Source organism: Pseudorca crassidens, chromosome 5 (genome assembly GCF_039906515.1).
Source record: "Pseudorca crassidens isolate mPseCra1 chromosome 5, mPseCra1.hap1, whole genome shotgun sequence".
Lineage (NCBI taxonomy): Eukaryota > Metazoa > Chordata > Mammalia > Artiodactyla > Delphinidae > Pseudorca > Pseudorca crassidens.
The window spans coordinates 32,932,356-32,949,733 of record NC_090300.1 but is presented as its reverse complement, the minus strand read 5'-3'; the positions used below and the strand labels follow the sequence as shown (position 1 = coordinate 32,949,733).

General features: G+C 52.5%; 1 protein-coding gene across 4 annotated transcripts in view; it reads left to right on the top strand.

Moving 5' to 3' along the window:
* MRAS (muscle RAS oncogene homolog) overlaps positions 1-16,316 on the top strand; it is a 56,676-nt gene extending 40,360 nt beyond the window's left edge. For 3 of the 4 annotated variants that reach the window (XM_067737701.1, XM_067737699.1, XM_067737700.1), the window contains exons 3-6: positions 7,017-7,170; positions 8,518-8,617; positions 13,609-13,688; positions 15,393-16,316. In XM_067737701.1, coding sequence (XP_067593802.1) covers positions 7,017-7,170; positions 8,518-8,617; positions 13,609-13,688; positions 15,393-15,492 — 434 coding nt within the window. In that variant the 3' untranslated portion in view covers positions 15,493-16,316. Of the gene's footprint in view, positions 1-7,016; positions 7,171-8,517; positions 8,618-13,608; positions 13,693-15,392 lie in introns of those variants that run through there. The other variant, XM_067737702.1, reaches the window with a different exon arrangement.
* The last annotated feature ends 1,062 nt before the right edge of the window (positions 16,317-17,378 follow it).

Below are 17,378 nucleotides of genomic sequence, written 5' to 3'. Positions count from 1 at the left end.
TGGGAGGAACCAGAGCCACACACACCAGCAAGGGTTCAAAGACGGAGGTCGGAGGTCAGAGGCCGGCGGGGCCCTCAGGAGAGGAGGAGGGCTGTAGCCCTTCTGGAGGGCAGCTGGGGGGAGCCCCAAGAGGGCATTCTGGTTGGAGTCATGGCTGGGCAAAGGCCTGGAGTCGAGACGCAGCCCGGCCAGATCCACACCCTCTGGTTGAAGCAAACAGCCTGGATGAGCTGAGGCAGCTGGGCCTTGGGGAGTTAGAGCACCCTCCTCCCCAGCGTGTGGCCTTAAGCAGATCCCTTTAACTCCCTGGGCCTCAGTTTTCTCATCTGTGCAAGGGGGACAGTAATACCTTCTTTCCAGGGCCATGAAAAGGACTGCAAGGACGTGTGTGTGTAAAGCCCCAGCGCGGTGCTTGCCGCCAGTCGGAACAGTGAGTGGGACTGTGCTTAGCCAAAGAGCTTGGACTGTACCCTGAGCTTGGGCCAGTGTCAGAGCCACCAGACCCCTTGCCAGGGTTTGCCTCCCTCTGGGAGCCCTGGAGGAGGAGGAGGAAGGAGAGGGAGAGACCTAGGGAGGGGGATGGGGGGAGGGTTCAGCAGGGCCCCAAGCAGGTGCTGCCTCCATGCTGGCTGCCCGCCGGCCTGGGGCCCCATCCCCGCCAGCATGTGGGCTCGGCTTCTGAATCCACCAGATCCAAGAACGGCTCCAGGGTTTCCACTTAAATCCTCCTCAGCAGCACTGCAGGGCCCGTCCACCCCCGGGTGGGAAGACTGGGGCAGGGCGGATGGAGATGCACAGCACTGGCCCCCTCTGTCTCTCTCCTCCCTCTTTCTCCAGTCTGGCTGCCTCTGTCTGTCCCTGTCTCTGTCTGTCTGCCCGTCTGTCTCGCTCACACATGCACACATTGGCAGAACACCTCTCACAGTGACTAATACTTCCTGTCTCAGGAGTCCTCCTACCTTCATGACATCAGGCATGGGGGATGCAGGCAGAATCATGATTTTTTTTTAAAGCATAGCTGCCCGTTTTCTGCAGCCTCCCCAGAAGTCTTGGAGGCAGAGCTGCTGACCAGGGGCCTGTGACCAGGCTTTTGCAGGATATGTGGAGGGGAGGGGTGGGCAAGGGGTGGACCGCAAACCAGACAAGGCCCAGCTCGGCCCCCACTCCTCCCTGGTTGAACCTGCCTTCCTGGGGCCCAAGGTTTAGGATTTCCAAGGCACCCTCAACTCTGCTCTCTCCCCTTGGCCCCCATTCCCTGTGTTCCATGTCCTCGGGGTGCCCCTGTTCATTCTTTCCCCTCCCTCTGAAGCGCACTGCCTTTGCTTACACCCTGGTAGCCTCTGCTCGGGGTCCTCCTCCACCTCTTCACAAGCACCCTCCTTCAGCCCCCTCCCTCTCTGGATGCCAAACTCTCTCTCCCCTGACTACATCTCTTTCCTTTCTGGACCTTCAATAGCTCCCCAGTGCCCCCCAAGTTCTAACATTTTAGTTTAGGATCCAAGGTCCCAGCCTCTGATCTCCCTGTCTCCTCTTTCTCTTTCTCCCTCCTCTTCCCAACACAGACCTTTTCCCCCAGCACACCAGCCTCCTCACTGCTCTCTCCTTTCCAGCCCCCGGGCCCTTGCCCATGCTGTTCCTCTGCCTACGAGGCCCTTCCCCAGGCTCTGTCTTTGTGTGTGTGTGTGTGGTACGCGGGCCTCTCACTGTTGTGGCCTCTCCCGTTGTGGAGCACAGGCTCCGGACGCGCAGGCTCAGCGGCCATGGCTCACAGGCCCAGCCGTTCCACGGCATGTGGGATCTTCCCGGACCGGGTCACGAACCCATGTCCCCTGCATCGGCAGGCGGACTCTCAACCACTGCGCCACCAGGGAAGCCCGATAGTTTCTTTTATACTCATGTTTCTGTTCATTTCTGATGACCCATATGACTTATGCTTTCTGGAATTTGTTGAAATTTTTATTTATGGCCTAATATATGGCCAATTTTTATGACAATTTCATGTGTGTTTGAAAATACTTATTTATGGTTTTGAATGTAAAGTTCATTCTTTCAGTCTCTCAGATTACATTTGTGAATTGTATTATTTAACGATAAATCATTATTTTGGGAGTCACTTGTTCTATCTCTAAGGGAGGACTGTTCAATTCTCCCACAATGATTGTGGGATTTGTCATTTCCTACTGTTTTAAAAATTAGTTTTTTATACATATATATATATATTTTAGGCAACATTCTTATATGCTTATGACTCATGACTTTGGCATTTCTTGATGCTGTACTTTTTCCTATTATAAATACCCTGGTTTGTTCTGTTTAATTCCTTAGCCTTGAATTCTGTTTTGTGGATGCATGTGGCTAGCATATCCTTTTTTATCTTTTCATTTTTCACTCTTTCTGTGTCATTTTGTTTTAGACGTGTCTTTTATAGTAGCAGACAAGTGGATTTTGTACTGAGTATCTGTTTTTAATGGGTGAATTTAACCCATTTGCATTTACTGTCATTCATCATAGGTTTATTTCTGCCATCTTATTTCATGTCTACTTTTTTTTTTTTTTTTTCGGTACGCGGGCCCCTCACTGCTGTGGCCTCTCCCGTTGCGGAGCACATTCTCCGGATGCGCAGGCTCAGCAGCCGTGGGTCACGGGCCCAGCCGCTCTGCGGCATGTGGGATCTTCCCGGACCGGGGCACGAACACGTGTCCCCCGCATCAGCAGGCAGACTCTCAACCACTGCGCCACCAGGGAAGCCCTCATGTCTACTTTTTAAACTTTCTTATTTTTGTATAGTTTCATTGGATTGGTCCCGTTTACTTAGTCCTGTTTTTCTTTCCTCTAATGATTAGGAAGGTTTGAGTTTTATTTCAGGTGGTTATTCTATATACATATGTGTGTATATACTTATGTTTTTCTATCAACATCTGGATGTGATCAATATCTTTAAACTCTTCCCAGATAAGGCAAGCACTTTAGTAATGACTTACTTTTTCCCAGCCCATACCCTCACATATAGATCAGCATAGATTTTAGTTCTAAATTGCCATTCATTTTCTCCAAGTTGTGTTATATTTATTTAAATTTAACTCTTAGGTTTTGCTGTTTCCTTTGCATACCATTGGTACCATTGTTTATAATACCACTTGTCTTTCTTTCGTGGATCTATTTTTCACTTTGCTGGTGTATATCCTCCAAGAATTCTCTTAGAAACTGTGGGTAATGTAATTTCTAAGGCCATCAATGTCTGAAATGACTTTTTCTCCGTTCTAGAGGGTCCATTTTGATTTTCAACTCCCTGTTGAATCGTTTTTTATAAGTTCTGAATGATCAGATTTTTAAATATCTTAGACCTCTAGTTTTTGTTTTGGATAATATACACCCTCAAAATCTATGAGCATATTAACTACAATATTACCTGAATGTCTTTTGCTATTCAGTTCAGGCCTCCCCATCCCCACTTCAGCCAAATCCATGCCATTTTCATCTGTTTTCTTGACTGCATTTCTGAGTGGGATTTACTTAGGACCAAAGGCTCCACTCCCTCTGGGTGAAGGTGCAGTCTTCGTTCCCCACCCCCTCCCTAGGAAATTGGGGAAACTGCCTCAGTCACCCCACTGGTCCTCAGCTGTAGATCTTATTTTCTTAGCCCCTTCATTTGATATCCAGACCAAAGAATTCTAGGATATCAGAACTCAATCCTGAAGACCCAGGAGCCCTGCCCCGCCTTTCGTCCATGAGGAGACCGAGGCTCTTGTGCGTGGGGCACAGCCTGGGTCCGTGTGTCCGCCGAGCCTTGCCCCTCGGCCATGCTGAGTGACTCAGGAGGGTGTGCAGGGGCGACAGGCTGTGGGGACGAGGTCACTTTCTCAAGCACGGGCTCAAGATGTCTCCTGAGGAGACGTGGCTTCCTGGGGGTCCTGGTTAGCCCGTCCTGTGGCTTTCCTTGCCATCCACACACATGTAGATGGATCTATCCTACATCTGTATCTCTTACCCTTCTTCTCAGTTTCTGACTGAAGTCTGCAAATGCCTATTTGAAATCCACGTAGGAGTCTGAGAGGTTCTGAAGTGTGTGTCAAAAACTCAGCCCTGGGCTTCCCTGGTGGCGCAGTGGTTGAGAGTCCGCCTGCCGATGCAGGAGACGCGGGTTCGTGCCCCGGTCCGGGAGGATCCCACATGCCGCGGAGCAGCTGGGCCCGTGAGCCATGGCCGCTGAGCCTGCGCGTCCGGAGCCTGTGCTCCGCAACGGGAGAGGCCACAACAGTGAGAGGCCTGCGTACCGCAAAAAAAAAAACAAACAAACAAACAACTCAGCCCTCCCAACCCTTTTTTCACCGTCTTCCCCACCTCGGGATGTGACACCACCATTCATTTGGCCCAGGCCCCAGACAGCCACTGTCCTCAACACTCTTCTCTCCCACTCCCACGTCTGCCTATTTCCACCCAGAACGCCCCGCCCCTGTTGGCTCTGTCTTAGAAAGTGGCCTAAGCCTGGTCACTTCTCACAGCGTCCACCCCATCCCACCGCTGGTCCAGCCCTCCATCCTGTCCTGCTGGTTATGGCATAACCTCCTACCTAGTGCCGCTGCTTCTACTCTTGGTCTGGGTTTTCCCAACAGCCAGGATAAACTTTTCAAATGTCCTATAGATCATTTCGCTCGTTGGCCCAGTCTCTGTGGTGGCCCGTTTCTTGCTTAGAATGAAGTCAGCCTTACCCCGGTGCAGCAGCCCACCACCCCCCATCACCTGCCCCCACCTCCTATCCTCCACTCACCAGTCCCTCTGCTTCCCCAGGCCAGCAGGCCTGCCCTTGCACACCTCCACGCACTGTGTTCCCTCTGCCAGGAATGCTCTTGCCCTCGGCCACGTGGCTCCCCCTCCCCCATCATTTAGTCACTGTTCAAAAGCTTCTCCTAGAGACGCCATCCTTCCCTATCCAAAACGACACCAACTTCTTCCAGTTTCCTTGAACTGGTGCCATTGTTCTTCATAGTATGTGCTCATCTTTACTAGATATAATATTATCCATTCATTTATCTGCCTTCCTATCAGAGTATATGTAAGTCCTATGGGAGCAAGGATTTTGCCCCATTCCCCCTGTATCCATAGTGCCTAGAACACTGCCTGACACACAGTAGGCTCTCAGATATTTCCTGAATGAATGAATGGATGCATGAAACCAAATAGACTTCACATTCATTTATTCATTCAACTACTATTTGAGAACTGTTTGTGCCAGGCTCTGAGTAGATGAGTGACACACAAACCAGGTCCCTGCCTCTGGGAACTGACAGTCCAGCTGGGGGCCTTTTCATGGGCAGTGAGAACAGCGTCATGAAGGGTCTGTATGGGGGTGGTGAGAGTCATGGGGGCTCAGGAGCAGAATTCTGTGAGTCAGAGCCTGCTCACCAAGCTAGGGGAGCAGAGAGGAGGGGTGGCTGGGGGAAGGAGTCCCAGGCCCGGAGGTGGGAGAGGACACAGGCACACAGCAGATGCTCCTATAGGGCTTCTTTGTGCCAGCACTGCTCCGAGGGCCTGAGTGCATTCACTCAAAACAGCCCCGACAAGCCCCATTTTAGGAAGAGGAGGCACAGAGAAGTGAGCTTGCCCAGGGTCACACTCTAGGGATATGAGGAGCCAGACTCAGCCCAGAACCCGGCTTCGAAATTGGTAACTAGCCGCTCCGCTGCGTGCAGGAGAGGGGAAGTGAGTCTGGGGCAGGGGCTTGCAGGCCGCTGAGGGGTTCAGATTTCACAATGCCCACAGGGCTGGGGCCGGCCAGGCTTGCAGGTCTAAAGGGAGACACCCCCGCCCCCTACGCCGCTGAGGCTGTGACCTCTCTCTGAGACAGTCAGGGAGAGCATTTTATCTCTGGAGAATAGCGGTGCGGGTAGTGGAAGAGATGGATGGGTTGGGGGGAGGAGCCTTTGTGGAGAGGTTCCCCCCGCAGCCTCCGTCTCCCCAGCTGCCTCAGCTCCCACATCCCACCACCCTGTAGCAGCCGCATCCTAGGTGGCGAGGGCCCCGGCTCTTAGGGGGCTGCTTCTTCTCCTCGCCCTGCCTGGCGTCTGTCCGCACAGGGACTGAGGACCCTTCCTGACCCGGGGATGGCCTCTTGGGGCTTCCATCAGGCTTGTCCCAGGGCTCTCCTCCAAAGGAGCTGCAAGGTAGAGGCATTGTGTCCATTTTTTTTTTTTTTTTAGTTTATTTATTTTTATGTTTGGCTGCGTTGGGTCTTCGTTGCTGCGCGCGGGCTTTCTCTAGTTGCGGCGAGCAGGGGCTACTCTTGATTGCGGTGCACAGTCTTCTCATTCTGGTGGCTTCTCTTGTTGCGGAGCACAGGCTCTAGAGCGCAGGCTCAGTAATTGTGGCTCACGGGCTCTAGAGCGCAGGCTCAGTAGTTGTGGCACACGGGCTCAGTAGTTATGTCTTGCAGGCTCTAGAGCACAGTCTCAGTAGTTGTGGCTCGCGGGCTCTAGAGTGCAGGCTCAGTAGTTGTGGCACACGGGCTTAGTTGCTCCGCGGCATGTGGGATCTTCCCGGACCAGGGCTCGAACCCGTGTCCCCTGCACGGGCAGGAGGATTCTTAACCACTGTGCCACCAGGGAAACCCCATTGTGTCCATTTTACAAAGGGGAAAATGGAGGCTCAGACAGTCAGGTGACTTTCCCAAGAATCAGCTTGTAAGGGCTGCAGCAGGGCTCCAAGCCTAGGTCTGGGGACTCCAGAGGGGTTTTGCGGCAGAGTCGATCACTGGCTTTATGAGGCTTTTCTGTAGGCAGAGAATTAAGGCCCAGGGAACGCCGTGGGCTGGAGTCAGTGGGTCCACACGTGAGTCAGTTAGAGCCGCACACTGAGGTGTCTGAGGCCCCACTGGACCCTTACCAAGCACAGCCTGGAACCTCTTGGGGGGAGCTCGATGGAGCCACCCCAGGGGCCGCAGCAGCAGCCTCGGGGTCCACAGGCCCCAGGGGCTCCAGGGTGGGTGGTGACAGCCCCTGAGTGGCCTCATCCCACCCCAGTTCTGGACACAGCCGGACAGGAGGAGTTCAGCGCCATGCGGGAGCAGTACATGCGCACGGGGGACGGCTTCCTCATCGTCTTCTCGGTCACGGACAAGGCCAGCTTCGAGCACGTGGACCGCTTCCACCAGCTCATCCTGCGCGTCAAGGACAGGTGAGGGCGACCAGGCTGGGACCTCCCCATGCCTGGCTCAGGGTGGGCTCTGTCTGTCTGTCTGTCTTTCTCAGATCTTCAGGTGAAAGCTGAGGTTCGAGGGGCAGAGCTGAATTCAGACCTTTCCACACAGCCAGAGGAGTCTACACGCAGCCAAGGCCTCGAGGCGTCCGCCCCGCCCCCCCCATCTCTCCTAAACTGTCCGATGAGTCAAGGAATCATAAATAACATCTGTTTTTCAGCTCCAATGTAACCAAATTTTATTACAGTCAAAGAAAAAGTGAATTTTCTCTCCGGCGTACATCGTAACTGGTTACATCACATTTGACTGTGAGATTTCTAAGCCCCTATTAAAGGCTCATGTTTTCCTTAGCATAATATGGCGTAGCTAAATAATTTGGAGTCTGTTTTAAGCCCAACTGGTCTTTTCAGTTAATTGGCTCTTAAAGAGGCAATGTAAAAGTAAAAGGACAAACTAACAGGAAAACAGCAAGCTTTGAGCAAATCTCGAAAATTCAAAATTTTCGAAAATTTCAAAATTCGAAAAATCCAGTTAACACTTATCTCAAAGGCAAAGTGTTAATAACTTTTCAAGGTAAAGGGATATACAGTCACACACACATACACATATATACACATAGAGCTCCAAGAGACAAATGTGGGTTAAGCCCCTGACTAGGAATCTCTAAAGAGAAAACATACATGACACAGATACGGGAAAATATTCAACCTTCTTGCTAATCAAAGAAGTGCAAGGAAGAAGGATAAAGTACCATTTTTCACCCATCAAATTATAATTTCTTTATGAAAATACTCAACGCTGACAAAGACTGGCATTTCATTCACGTTGGGTCAGCAGTTTGGCCCCATGTGTCCACGGGAATCTTTAAGGCAGACATGCCTCTTGATCCCCGCCTTCCACTCTTGGGAGCCATCCTGACTTTGCGGCTGCCATTTATTGAGTGGCAGCTGTGTGCCAGCTCCTGGCCCTGGTGCTCTTCACAAGTCACTGCCGATGGCCACAGCATGATGGCCTGCACGGGTGGTGTGTCAGGGTGACTGGGAGATGAGAGGAAGCAGGTCTGGGAACCGGGCCGCTGGCCCAGTCAGTGCAGAGCCAGGGGATTCCCAGGAGGGCCTGCACTCACCTTGCAACAGGCCTGAGGCTTCAAACCAAGGCAGCCAGCAGCCCCCGGGTCCCTCTTCCATTCCAGGAGATGTGGAGGGAAAGACTCTGAAGTTAACCCAGCCCCATAGGGAGGTGCTGTGTGCTGTGTCAGGTCTGAGGCGTGGGTGCCCCGCCTTCACCAAGGGAAGCTCACAAGCTGCTGTTCCTTTTTTTCCCAGGGAGTCATTCCCGATGATCCTCGTGGCCAACAAGGTCGATTTGATGCATTTGAGGAAAATCACCAGGGAGCAAGGAAAAGAAATGGCCACCAAACACAATGTAGGTGGTGTGTGTGTGTGTGTGTGTGTGTGCGCGCCCGTGTATGTGTGTGTGCGTGCGCGCACGCGTGTGGGTGTGTGCGCGCCCGTGTGTGTGTGTGTGTGTGCGCGCCCGTGTGTGTGCATGTGTGGGTGTGTGTGTGGGGGTGAGGGCTCAGGGGATGTCAGTGCCCCCTCACTCCTGCAGTCCTAGTCTATTGGAATGAAACACAGGCCTCCTAGGTAGTGGGCTAGGTCCACATAGAGGCACATGTGATGTGGGATATTTTGTGAAACAAGACAACAGGCCAGAGAGAAAGCACCTTCTTGGCAGTCGTTAGAGGCCCTGCTGTCGAGAGCAGGTACCTTCACCTCCTGGCCCCGACGCAGCAGGCTCCTCGCTGGGCTGTGCAGAGGCTTGGCTTCGTCCCTGTCGCTGAGCCAGTGCCTGACTATGTTCAGAATCGTCAGGTCAGCCACCTTCACTGAGCCCTGCTCTGTGCCACGCATTGTGCTGGGGGAGCATCTACTCCCCGCAACCACACATTGAGGTAGGCACCACTGTCTTCATCAAGTGATCAAACCGAGGCTTGCCCAGGCCACACCGTGCATGTCAGCAGACACCTTTGGGTTGCTTTTTTTTTTCAGTTCACTGTGATGCCCCTTTGCCCACTGGATGGTGGGGTCACTGGGCTTCTTCCCACCCCTCCCCCCGCATTAGCACAACCATGCCCCAGCCTCAATGCTCAGTTATGTAGAAGTTCACCCAGCCTCCTGGAAAGTCTGCAGGGTTGCCCCTTCCCTCTGCCCGGTGGGCCCAGCTCCGTAAGTAGAGGGAGGGGCCCACTGCAAGTTCGTTTTGCTTGTCTCTACCTTCTGTGTTTATTCACATATTCATTCAACAGTCCTAGGCCCTGGCAAACAAAACTCCTTGCCTCAGGGTGCTTGCTTCTAGAGATGGCAGCAAATTAGAGCATGTCAGAAGGTGACATGTGCTCTGGGGGAAAGTAAATCAGGGAAGAGGGTAGGGAACGTGGAGTGGGGGGCTGTTTTTACACATAGGTGGTCAGGGAAAGCCTTACTGGAAAGGTGCATATCAGTGAGGACTGACAGGAGGTGAGGGAGTGAGTCCTCTGGATATCTGGGGAAAGCATGTTCCAGCAGAGGAATAATCAGTGCAAAGGCCCTGAGGTGGGAGTTTGAGGAACAGCAAGGAGGTGAAAGGAGGCCGGAGCAGCCAGAGCAGGAGTAGGAGGGGTGAGTAGCAGGAAGTGAGGTCAGAGCGGGGGGGTTAAGGCCTTATGGGCTTTTGCTCAGAGTGGAGGGGAAACCACTGGAGGGTTTTTGTTTTTTTTTTAAAGAAGATGTTGGGGGTAGGAGTTTATTAATTTATTTATTAATTTTTGCTGTGTTGGGCCTTCGTTTCTGTGCGAGGGCTTTCTCTAGTTGTGGCAAGCGGGGGCCACTCTTCATCGCGGTGCGTGGGCCTCTCACTATCGCGGCCTCTCTTGTTGCGGAGCACAGGCTCCAGACGCGCAGGCTCAGTAGTTGTGGCTCACGGGCCCAGTTGCTCCGCGGCATGTGGGACCCTCCCAGACCAGGGCTCGAACCCGTGTCCCCTGCATTAGCAGGCAGATTCTCAACCACTGCGCCACCAGGGAAGCCCCACTGGAGGGTTTTGAGTGAGGAGTGACATGGCCCGACTCATGACTGAACAGCTTCCCTCTGGCGCCCGTGTGGAGAAAGGTCTTTGGGGGCTGCACTGTAAGCCGGGTGCCGGCTGACGTGCACCCGCGTGGTGCCCGTGGAGGTGGCAAGGAGCGGGTGGATTCTGGTGTCTTTCTGAAAGCCGGCAGGATTTGTCCACAGACCGGATGTGGGGTGACAGAGAAAGGATTTGAGGAGGATGCCAAGGTTTGGGGCACGAGGAACTTTCAGAAGACTGGAGTTCCACTAGCCGGGCAGGGGGACTAGAGCACCGAGGACGTGGGGAACACCAGGAGCTTTGTTTTAGGTGCTTAGTTTGAGGAGCTGAGGGGATAGTCAAGTGGAGATGTCCAGACCGCTGTCAGATACACCATCTGGAGGTAAATATTGGAAATCAGCAGCATGTGGGTAGAATCTAAAGCCATGAAACCAGAGTAAATCTTCAAAGTCCTCATCACAAGAAAAAACAGTTCTGTAACTATATATGATGGATGTAACTAGACTCATTGTGGTGATCATTCTGCAACATATACAAATATCGAATCATTACGTTGTACACCTGAAATTAGTGTTATTTCAGTTCTACCTCAATTTTGTGTGTCTATATAGTTATGTATTTATATATACACACACATAGAGGTAGAGATAGAGATATATACACACAAAAAGAAAAAAGCCATGAAGCCCAGGGGAATGGGTGTCGTTAGGGCAGGGGTCCCAGGCTTGAGGCTGGGGACACTTCGGTGCTGTGGGTATGGGGAAATGAGAGGAAGCAGCAAAAGGGACAGAGTGGTCAGTGATGTGTGAGGACCAGAGTGGGGCCTTGGGAGCCAAGGAAAGAAAATGCCTCGAGGAGGAGGAAGTCATCAACCAGACAGGTGTGCTCAGAAGTCTCCAGGTGAGCACTTGGAACTAACCTCTGGGTTTAGCATTAGACGCAGGCCTCAGACAGTAGCGTGCCCGTGCCCTCCACCGGCCAACCTCCTGCACAGAGAGAGGCCAGGAGCCATTGCATCCCACAGCCTCGGGCTCCGCACGGTGAGCTCATGCTAAGCGCCTTCACAGACCCCTGGGTGGGTGCATGGCTGGGTGGGGACGGGGGAAGGGCGCTGCACGGGGGTAGCGGCAGCCCCATTCTGCAGGTAAAAGGGAATGAGACACAGGGGGCTGAGGGAATTCTGGGGGCTTCACGGCTGGAGAGGAGTACCCACCCATCCCCACTAGAGCCCAGGTCTCCAGTCTCTCAGCTGACCTTGCTCCTACAGCGAATGCTGCTGCCTCATTTATCATTCGACCAAATGACCCTGTGAGCTACTGTCCTAATTTTAGAGCTCATAAGGCAAGTTCTTTAGCTGACCAAGGCAGGTCGCCCCCACCCAATGCAGGAAGGTGGCATTTCCTGGCCCTTCGGTGGAGTCATATAGCACTACCACTTATTGCAGGGTTTCCCTTAGTTTAAGTCTTGTTACTACGACACCCTAGAATTCTAAGAACCCAGATAATGCACATCAGTGTTTCTTCAGAAGCAGAATCCCTAGGAAGAAAGCGGAGGCGTCTGGGGACCTGGGCGTACTACAGCGCTGTGCCTGTGAGCAGGCAGCGGAGGTCCGAGGCCCCAGGAGCCTGGGACTTACGAGCTGGCAGGATTATAGGATGTGAAGAGCCTCCGGGGAGGTCCCAGCCCCAGCTGCCCTCCCGCTTCCCCGCTGGGTGAGTGCGCACAGGGAAGAACGCTGTCCTGCCCTCACGAGCTTGCACAGGACTCTGGCTCCCAAGAGCTATCGGGGCACCTGCCATGCCTAGAGGAGGCTCCGCAGCAGACCTCAGCACCTCTACCTGTCCGTGCCAGGCCATGTGGGAAGTGCAGCGTGCACTTGGTCCAGATCTTGATTCTCTGCTGGCCACCGTGTGGCCTTGGGCAAGTACGTCACCACTCTGAGCTGAGTCTCCCCAGCTGTGAAACGGAGATAACCGCTTACCTCAGAGGGTTAACGTAAGGATTAGTGAGGTCAGGGACGTTGAGACCTGGGAGGCCAAACAGCCCACGGTCACCTCAGTGAGCAGCCTACAGTCCAGCAGCCTACAGTGGAAGGCAGTTTCCTCTCGGGGTTATCAGAGGCTCAAATATTTGTCAAATGAAAATTTCCAAGGTCTGAGCCATGTCCTTTGTACTCTGCCCTTTGTGTCTGGGTCGGCTAGAGCAAGCCCCTGCTTGAAGCCACAGCAGTGGGTGAACATCTGATCTCCCGCGATGATGGGAAGATACTTTATGATGTGTTCTGGGCAATCAGTTACGACATGCTCCTCTAAGATAACGACTTACCCTGTTACCCCGGACCCCCATGCATTTAAAGTGTTGATTGTTTTTATTTTCTTTTCTGTGCTTTTCCTTTTCAAGTGTGTTATAATGAAATGCCTTAATTTTGTAATCAGGAGAAGGTTGCGAAAAATACCAAAGTTCTTCAGTCTAATCATGATTGGCTCACCTGCATCTCATCTAGGGGGCCTGTGCGTGTTGTCCAGAGTCCACACACTCGCCTCTTGTTGGGGGAGTGGGCATGAGCCTCCTGACTTTGTGGGGTCCCTGTTAAAGGAGAAGACCATGTCCTGACCTCATGGAGCCTTTGTTTTCCTCCCTGTGCCAGTCCGAGGCTTGGGGTAGACATGGCCCTATAGGGTCCCCTCAGCCACATCTCGCAGTTACTGCTGCCTTCCAGCCGGGTAACGATCCTCAGCTTTCAACATGCAGACATAAGCCTTCTGCAAACATGGCTGAGCTCCGGGCTCATAGATGCAGACCAAGCAAGAGCTGGGCCAGGCAGACGGTTGAGGTCGGGGTGGGGTGCATAGACCACCGGGGTCGCCAGGGTGCAGAGTCCTGCCCAGGGCCAGCCTCGCCTCAGCCTTTCCCACCGGCGTCCCCTCTGGAGGACCTGAGAAGAGGGGCAAAATCCTCTAAGGTAGAGAAATAGACCTCAGAGAGAAAACTGAATAGAATCAGAACATACATCAGTTTGATAAATGAAACAGCCTTTAGTCTTCAAGTGTCTAAAAAGATCATTTTTATTCTGTTGTTAGGGGGCTCTTAAATATCTCTGTGACCAGAGAACACGAGAGAATCAGAAAAGCTGTCAGTAAAACTTTCTGACTTTAGAGTGAGAAACCACTGAGGGCTTGAGGTTGTAGGAGCTGGGGTTCCATGGGGGCTTCGCGGGGTTCCTTGGGACCTCTGAGAATTTGCCTCTTTAGGGAACAGGACTTTGTAACGCTGTTACAGGAACTCCTTAACGCTGCTTTGCCTTCCAGATTCCGTACATAGAAACCAGTGCCAAGGACCCACCTCTCAACGTCGACAGAGCCTTCCATGACCTGGTTAGAGTAATTAGGTGAGTGAGGCTCGCCTGCCTGGAAGCAGGGCCTCTGTGGCCAGACGGACACCGGGAAGGCTGGAGGAGCATGGTGCCGTGTCTGAGGCCCAGGCTGGGCAGTTCTGGGCCTGGTTTTGGATTTCTTTTTTTTTTTAATTTAATTTATTTTATTTATTAATTTTTTGGCTGCATTGGGTCTTAGTTGCGGCACACAGGATCTCTGTTGCAGCATGCGGGCTCTTCATTGCAGTGCATGGGCTTCTCTTTAGTTGTGGCACCCAGGCTCCAGAGCACGTGGGCTCAGCAGTTGCGGCATGCGGGCCTAGTTGCCCCGCGGCATGTGGGATCTTAGTTCCCCGACCAGGGATCGAACCTGCGTCCCCTGCATTGGAAGGCGGATTCTTAACCACTGGACTGCCGGGGAAGTCCCTAGTTTTGGATTTCTTACACTTCTGTCCATCTCTGTCCTTCCCACCTACCTTTGCTCTCCCCGACTCCCTATGCGTGAAGCCACAAGCTAAACAAAGTGCTTTCCTGCGCGAGGTGCCTCCCTGGCCTCCCCTCCATCCTGCAGCTCAGGCTCCCCGAGGGCAGCGCCTCCATCCTGCCCCCGCTGTTCTCCCAACACCAAAGCTGCCAACACGGTAAAAAGTAGGCCATTCTCCTCTTCCCTGATGTCAGAGCACCCCTTGACGTTTCACCTGAACAACCAGCATTCTGATCCCCAGGCTGCAATCACAGAGGCTTTGTACATGTGTCTCCTCTCCAGCCCCCACCCACTCTCGGTCTCCAGGGAGTGTCAGAAATCCCAGGCTGTAGTCTCTTGTGGGTTCCTTTGCATAGTCAGGTCCACACCTTGACCATCTCATGCCTAGACGACGGAGACAGTGTCCTGGCTGGTCTCACTGTCCCCCCACCTTTGCTGTTGCCAAAATCTTCAACGTACAGAGCGGCCTAACCAGTGGTTCTCAGACAGCATGCGTTTGGTGTGTTGTCGTATGCCGACCTGTAGGGCTGTTGCTTAGTCATGGAATCGCCGTGCACTTCCCAACCTGCCGCCTCTCAGCCCCCCCAGTGCGTGCACACACTCACACCCATACACACACGCCCGACAACCCCCTTTTCTCATCATTCCCCAGCGTGGACTGTGGTTTGCAGCCTTCACCTTATGCTTTAGCTGGCAGGCCTGCACTCGGAAAGCGATTTTCTCCTGGGCCTTTGCCTGGAGTTAGGAGATGCTACCACACCAGGAGGGGGTGATGTCTTGGTTATGGACCTCGAGTTCCGAGGGCAGGTTTTAGATGTAGGAAAAATGAACAGGAAACACGTAAAAAGCTTTTGTGCTCAGTTGACCTGTCATTTTATTTAAAATATGAAACACATAGAAGCCAACCTTGTATAACATATAACATAGCTTGTGATTGAAATAAACATAGCCACAGCATGGTATCAGGAAGTCTCACCAGTAGCATGACAGGTTTGCTCTGCCCTCTCTCCCTTCCCACTTCCTTGCCTTAGAGACACCGTCCAGGACAGGCTCTCTTCCTCCAGCATCCAGGACAGAGGCCCCTTCTCCCCCTTCCCCTCCCCCTCCCCCAGCCCCCTCCCCCTCCAGAGCCAGAACTGGTCTCCCAGCCGCAGACCCAGGGGCAAGGGAGGAGAAGGCAGGGAGAAGCAAAGCCCTTTCTAACGTTGTTATTCTGCCCTTCCTTGTCTCAAAAGGCAACAGATTCCGGAAAAAAGCCAGAAGAAGAAGAAGAAAACCAAATGGCGGGGAGACCGGGCCACTGGCACCCACAAACTGCAGTGCGTGATATTGTGATGGCCCGAGGCCCTGGGCACAGTGACCGGGAACTGGCCAGCCCTTGGGACCCCTCCACTGCCTAACCGCACTGAAGACCATTCTAACCATGACCCTTGGCCCAAGGACTTGACACAGGAAGGGAGAGAGGGAGGGTGGGCAGGGAGGAGATAGAGTCTGGCTTTGCTGGAAGGGCACGGGCTGCCCTGTGTCTCAGCAGCAGCGAAGAGGCAACAGTGAACAAAGCAGCATCCAAGTCCCTGTGTTGATGCAACCTGGTCCCTCCCCGCTCCTGGTGGCTGTGTTGTTTCTTTGAACTACATAGTGTGGGTGTGATGTGGAAGTTTCTCCACGTACAAAAACAAGCCATGATCACGCTTCCCCCACCCCAACCCCGGTCCACAGTGTCTGAGCTTGGGTGTCTTTTGTAGATTTTTAAATTATTTTAGGGATTATTATTTTATTAAAGGGGTCTGTGCCCACTGCCTGGTGAAGTTTCAAGTCTTCAGCAGACCTCTTCTATAACATGTCTGGAATATGGTTGTTTTTTAACTGAAATTTCCCAGCCGTGCCAAAACTCAACTCAACGTGAAAGCAGGGTGACCGAGAGACCAGAAGTTCACGGGGACCGTGGCTGGAGGCCTCGGGAGGAACAGACCCTACTCATGGCCTCCTATAAACTGGAGAGAAGAGAGATGTGTGTACCCAGAAGGTTTTACTGTGGTTGAGGATGCAGATAGCAGGGAACAAAAGTTTGTTTTGCTGAGGGGAGAGACGGGCACGTCAGTTTTAAAAGGGCTTCTCATTACCCTGGAAATATATAAATTTTAAGTAAGTTTATTGGAGTCGCAAAAGTGTTCGTGTATTTTTCAGGTGGTGTGGGTTAAGTTCTGTGTTCTTCGCAGCCGTGGGAGAGGGCTTTCTCCCATCACCTGTGCTGTCTGGTGCCTCTGATACAAACACACTGAACAGGTGTGTACGGTCTCTGTGTCGAAGTCAGCTAACATGGACAGCATCTGGAAAACTCTGGTTCGTGCTAAATCTTAACCAAAAATGATCCAGTACTGTTCTTACTGAAACAGCACCAAGACCTGAAGCCATTTTCCCTTTGAGTCAACTGACTCACTTCTTAAGCCCAGTAAATGAGCAAAACCCCTTGAAACATTTGCAAACTTAGTATTACAGGTTGCCTTTCTGGCAGGAACATTTATTAACCTCTTGGATCTTAACTATGCTATATAAGTGGAGGAGAAAGTAAGGTTGGGGTGCCGACATGGCTCCCATATACCTGTTTCTACAAGGGGCCAGCCCCCTAGCTTCCTGACCACGCCCACCTGCCTCTCAGGTGCTGCTGGTGTGAGCCAGACTGGGGCGGGATGGATGGACAGCGCACCCTCGAGACAGAGTCAAAAGATGAGGCGGCCGGCTAGTGACTTTAGTTTCCATCTGTTACAAATCAGGCCACCAAGCAAACTAGAATATCCCTAGTGAGTGGCCTGGTCACCATTTGGAGAGAGAAACCCGGGTAAAGTGAGCACTCAGCCAGACATCGAGACCCCTGGATTCTTCCCTAGTTTTGAAAATGCACTGAGTTCCTAACTCAGCAAGAGCACCAGCAACGTGGTGGAAGGGGAGCGCAGCCAAAGAATGATTCTGATGCCGGAAAAAACAGTTGGGACTTCTGTTTGTTGGAAAATCAAACTTCTTTGTCTAAATGGCCCTTTTTTTCTGACCCTAAAAGGAAGGATAACAAAGAATATTCCAGATCAGGCACTTCAGAGCTTCCCAAGATCCTGTAATGTTAATGGGCCTTCTAAACACTAACAGGACAAGGCTCTTTCCAACCAATACGCTCCTCTGAGCCACACCCTAGCAGCCCAGGTGCAGTTGGGTGGCAGCTGCAAACT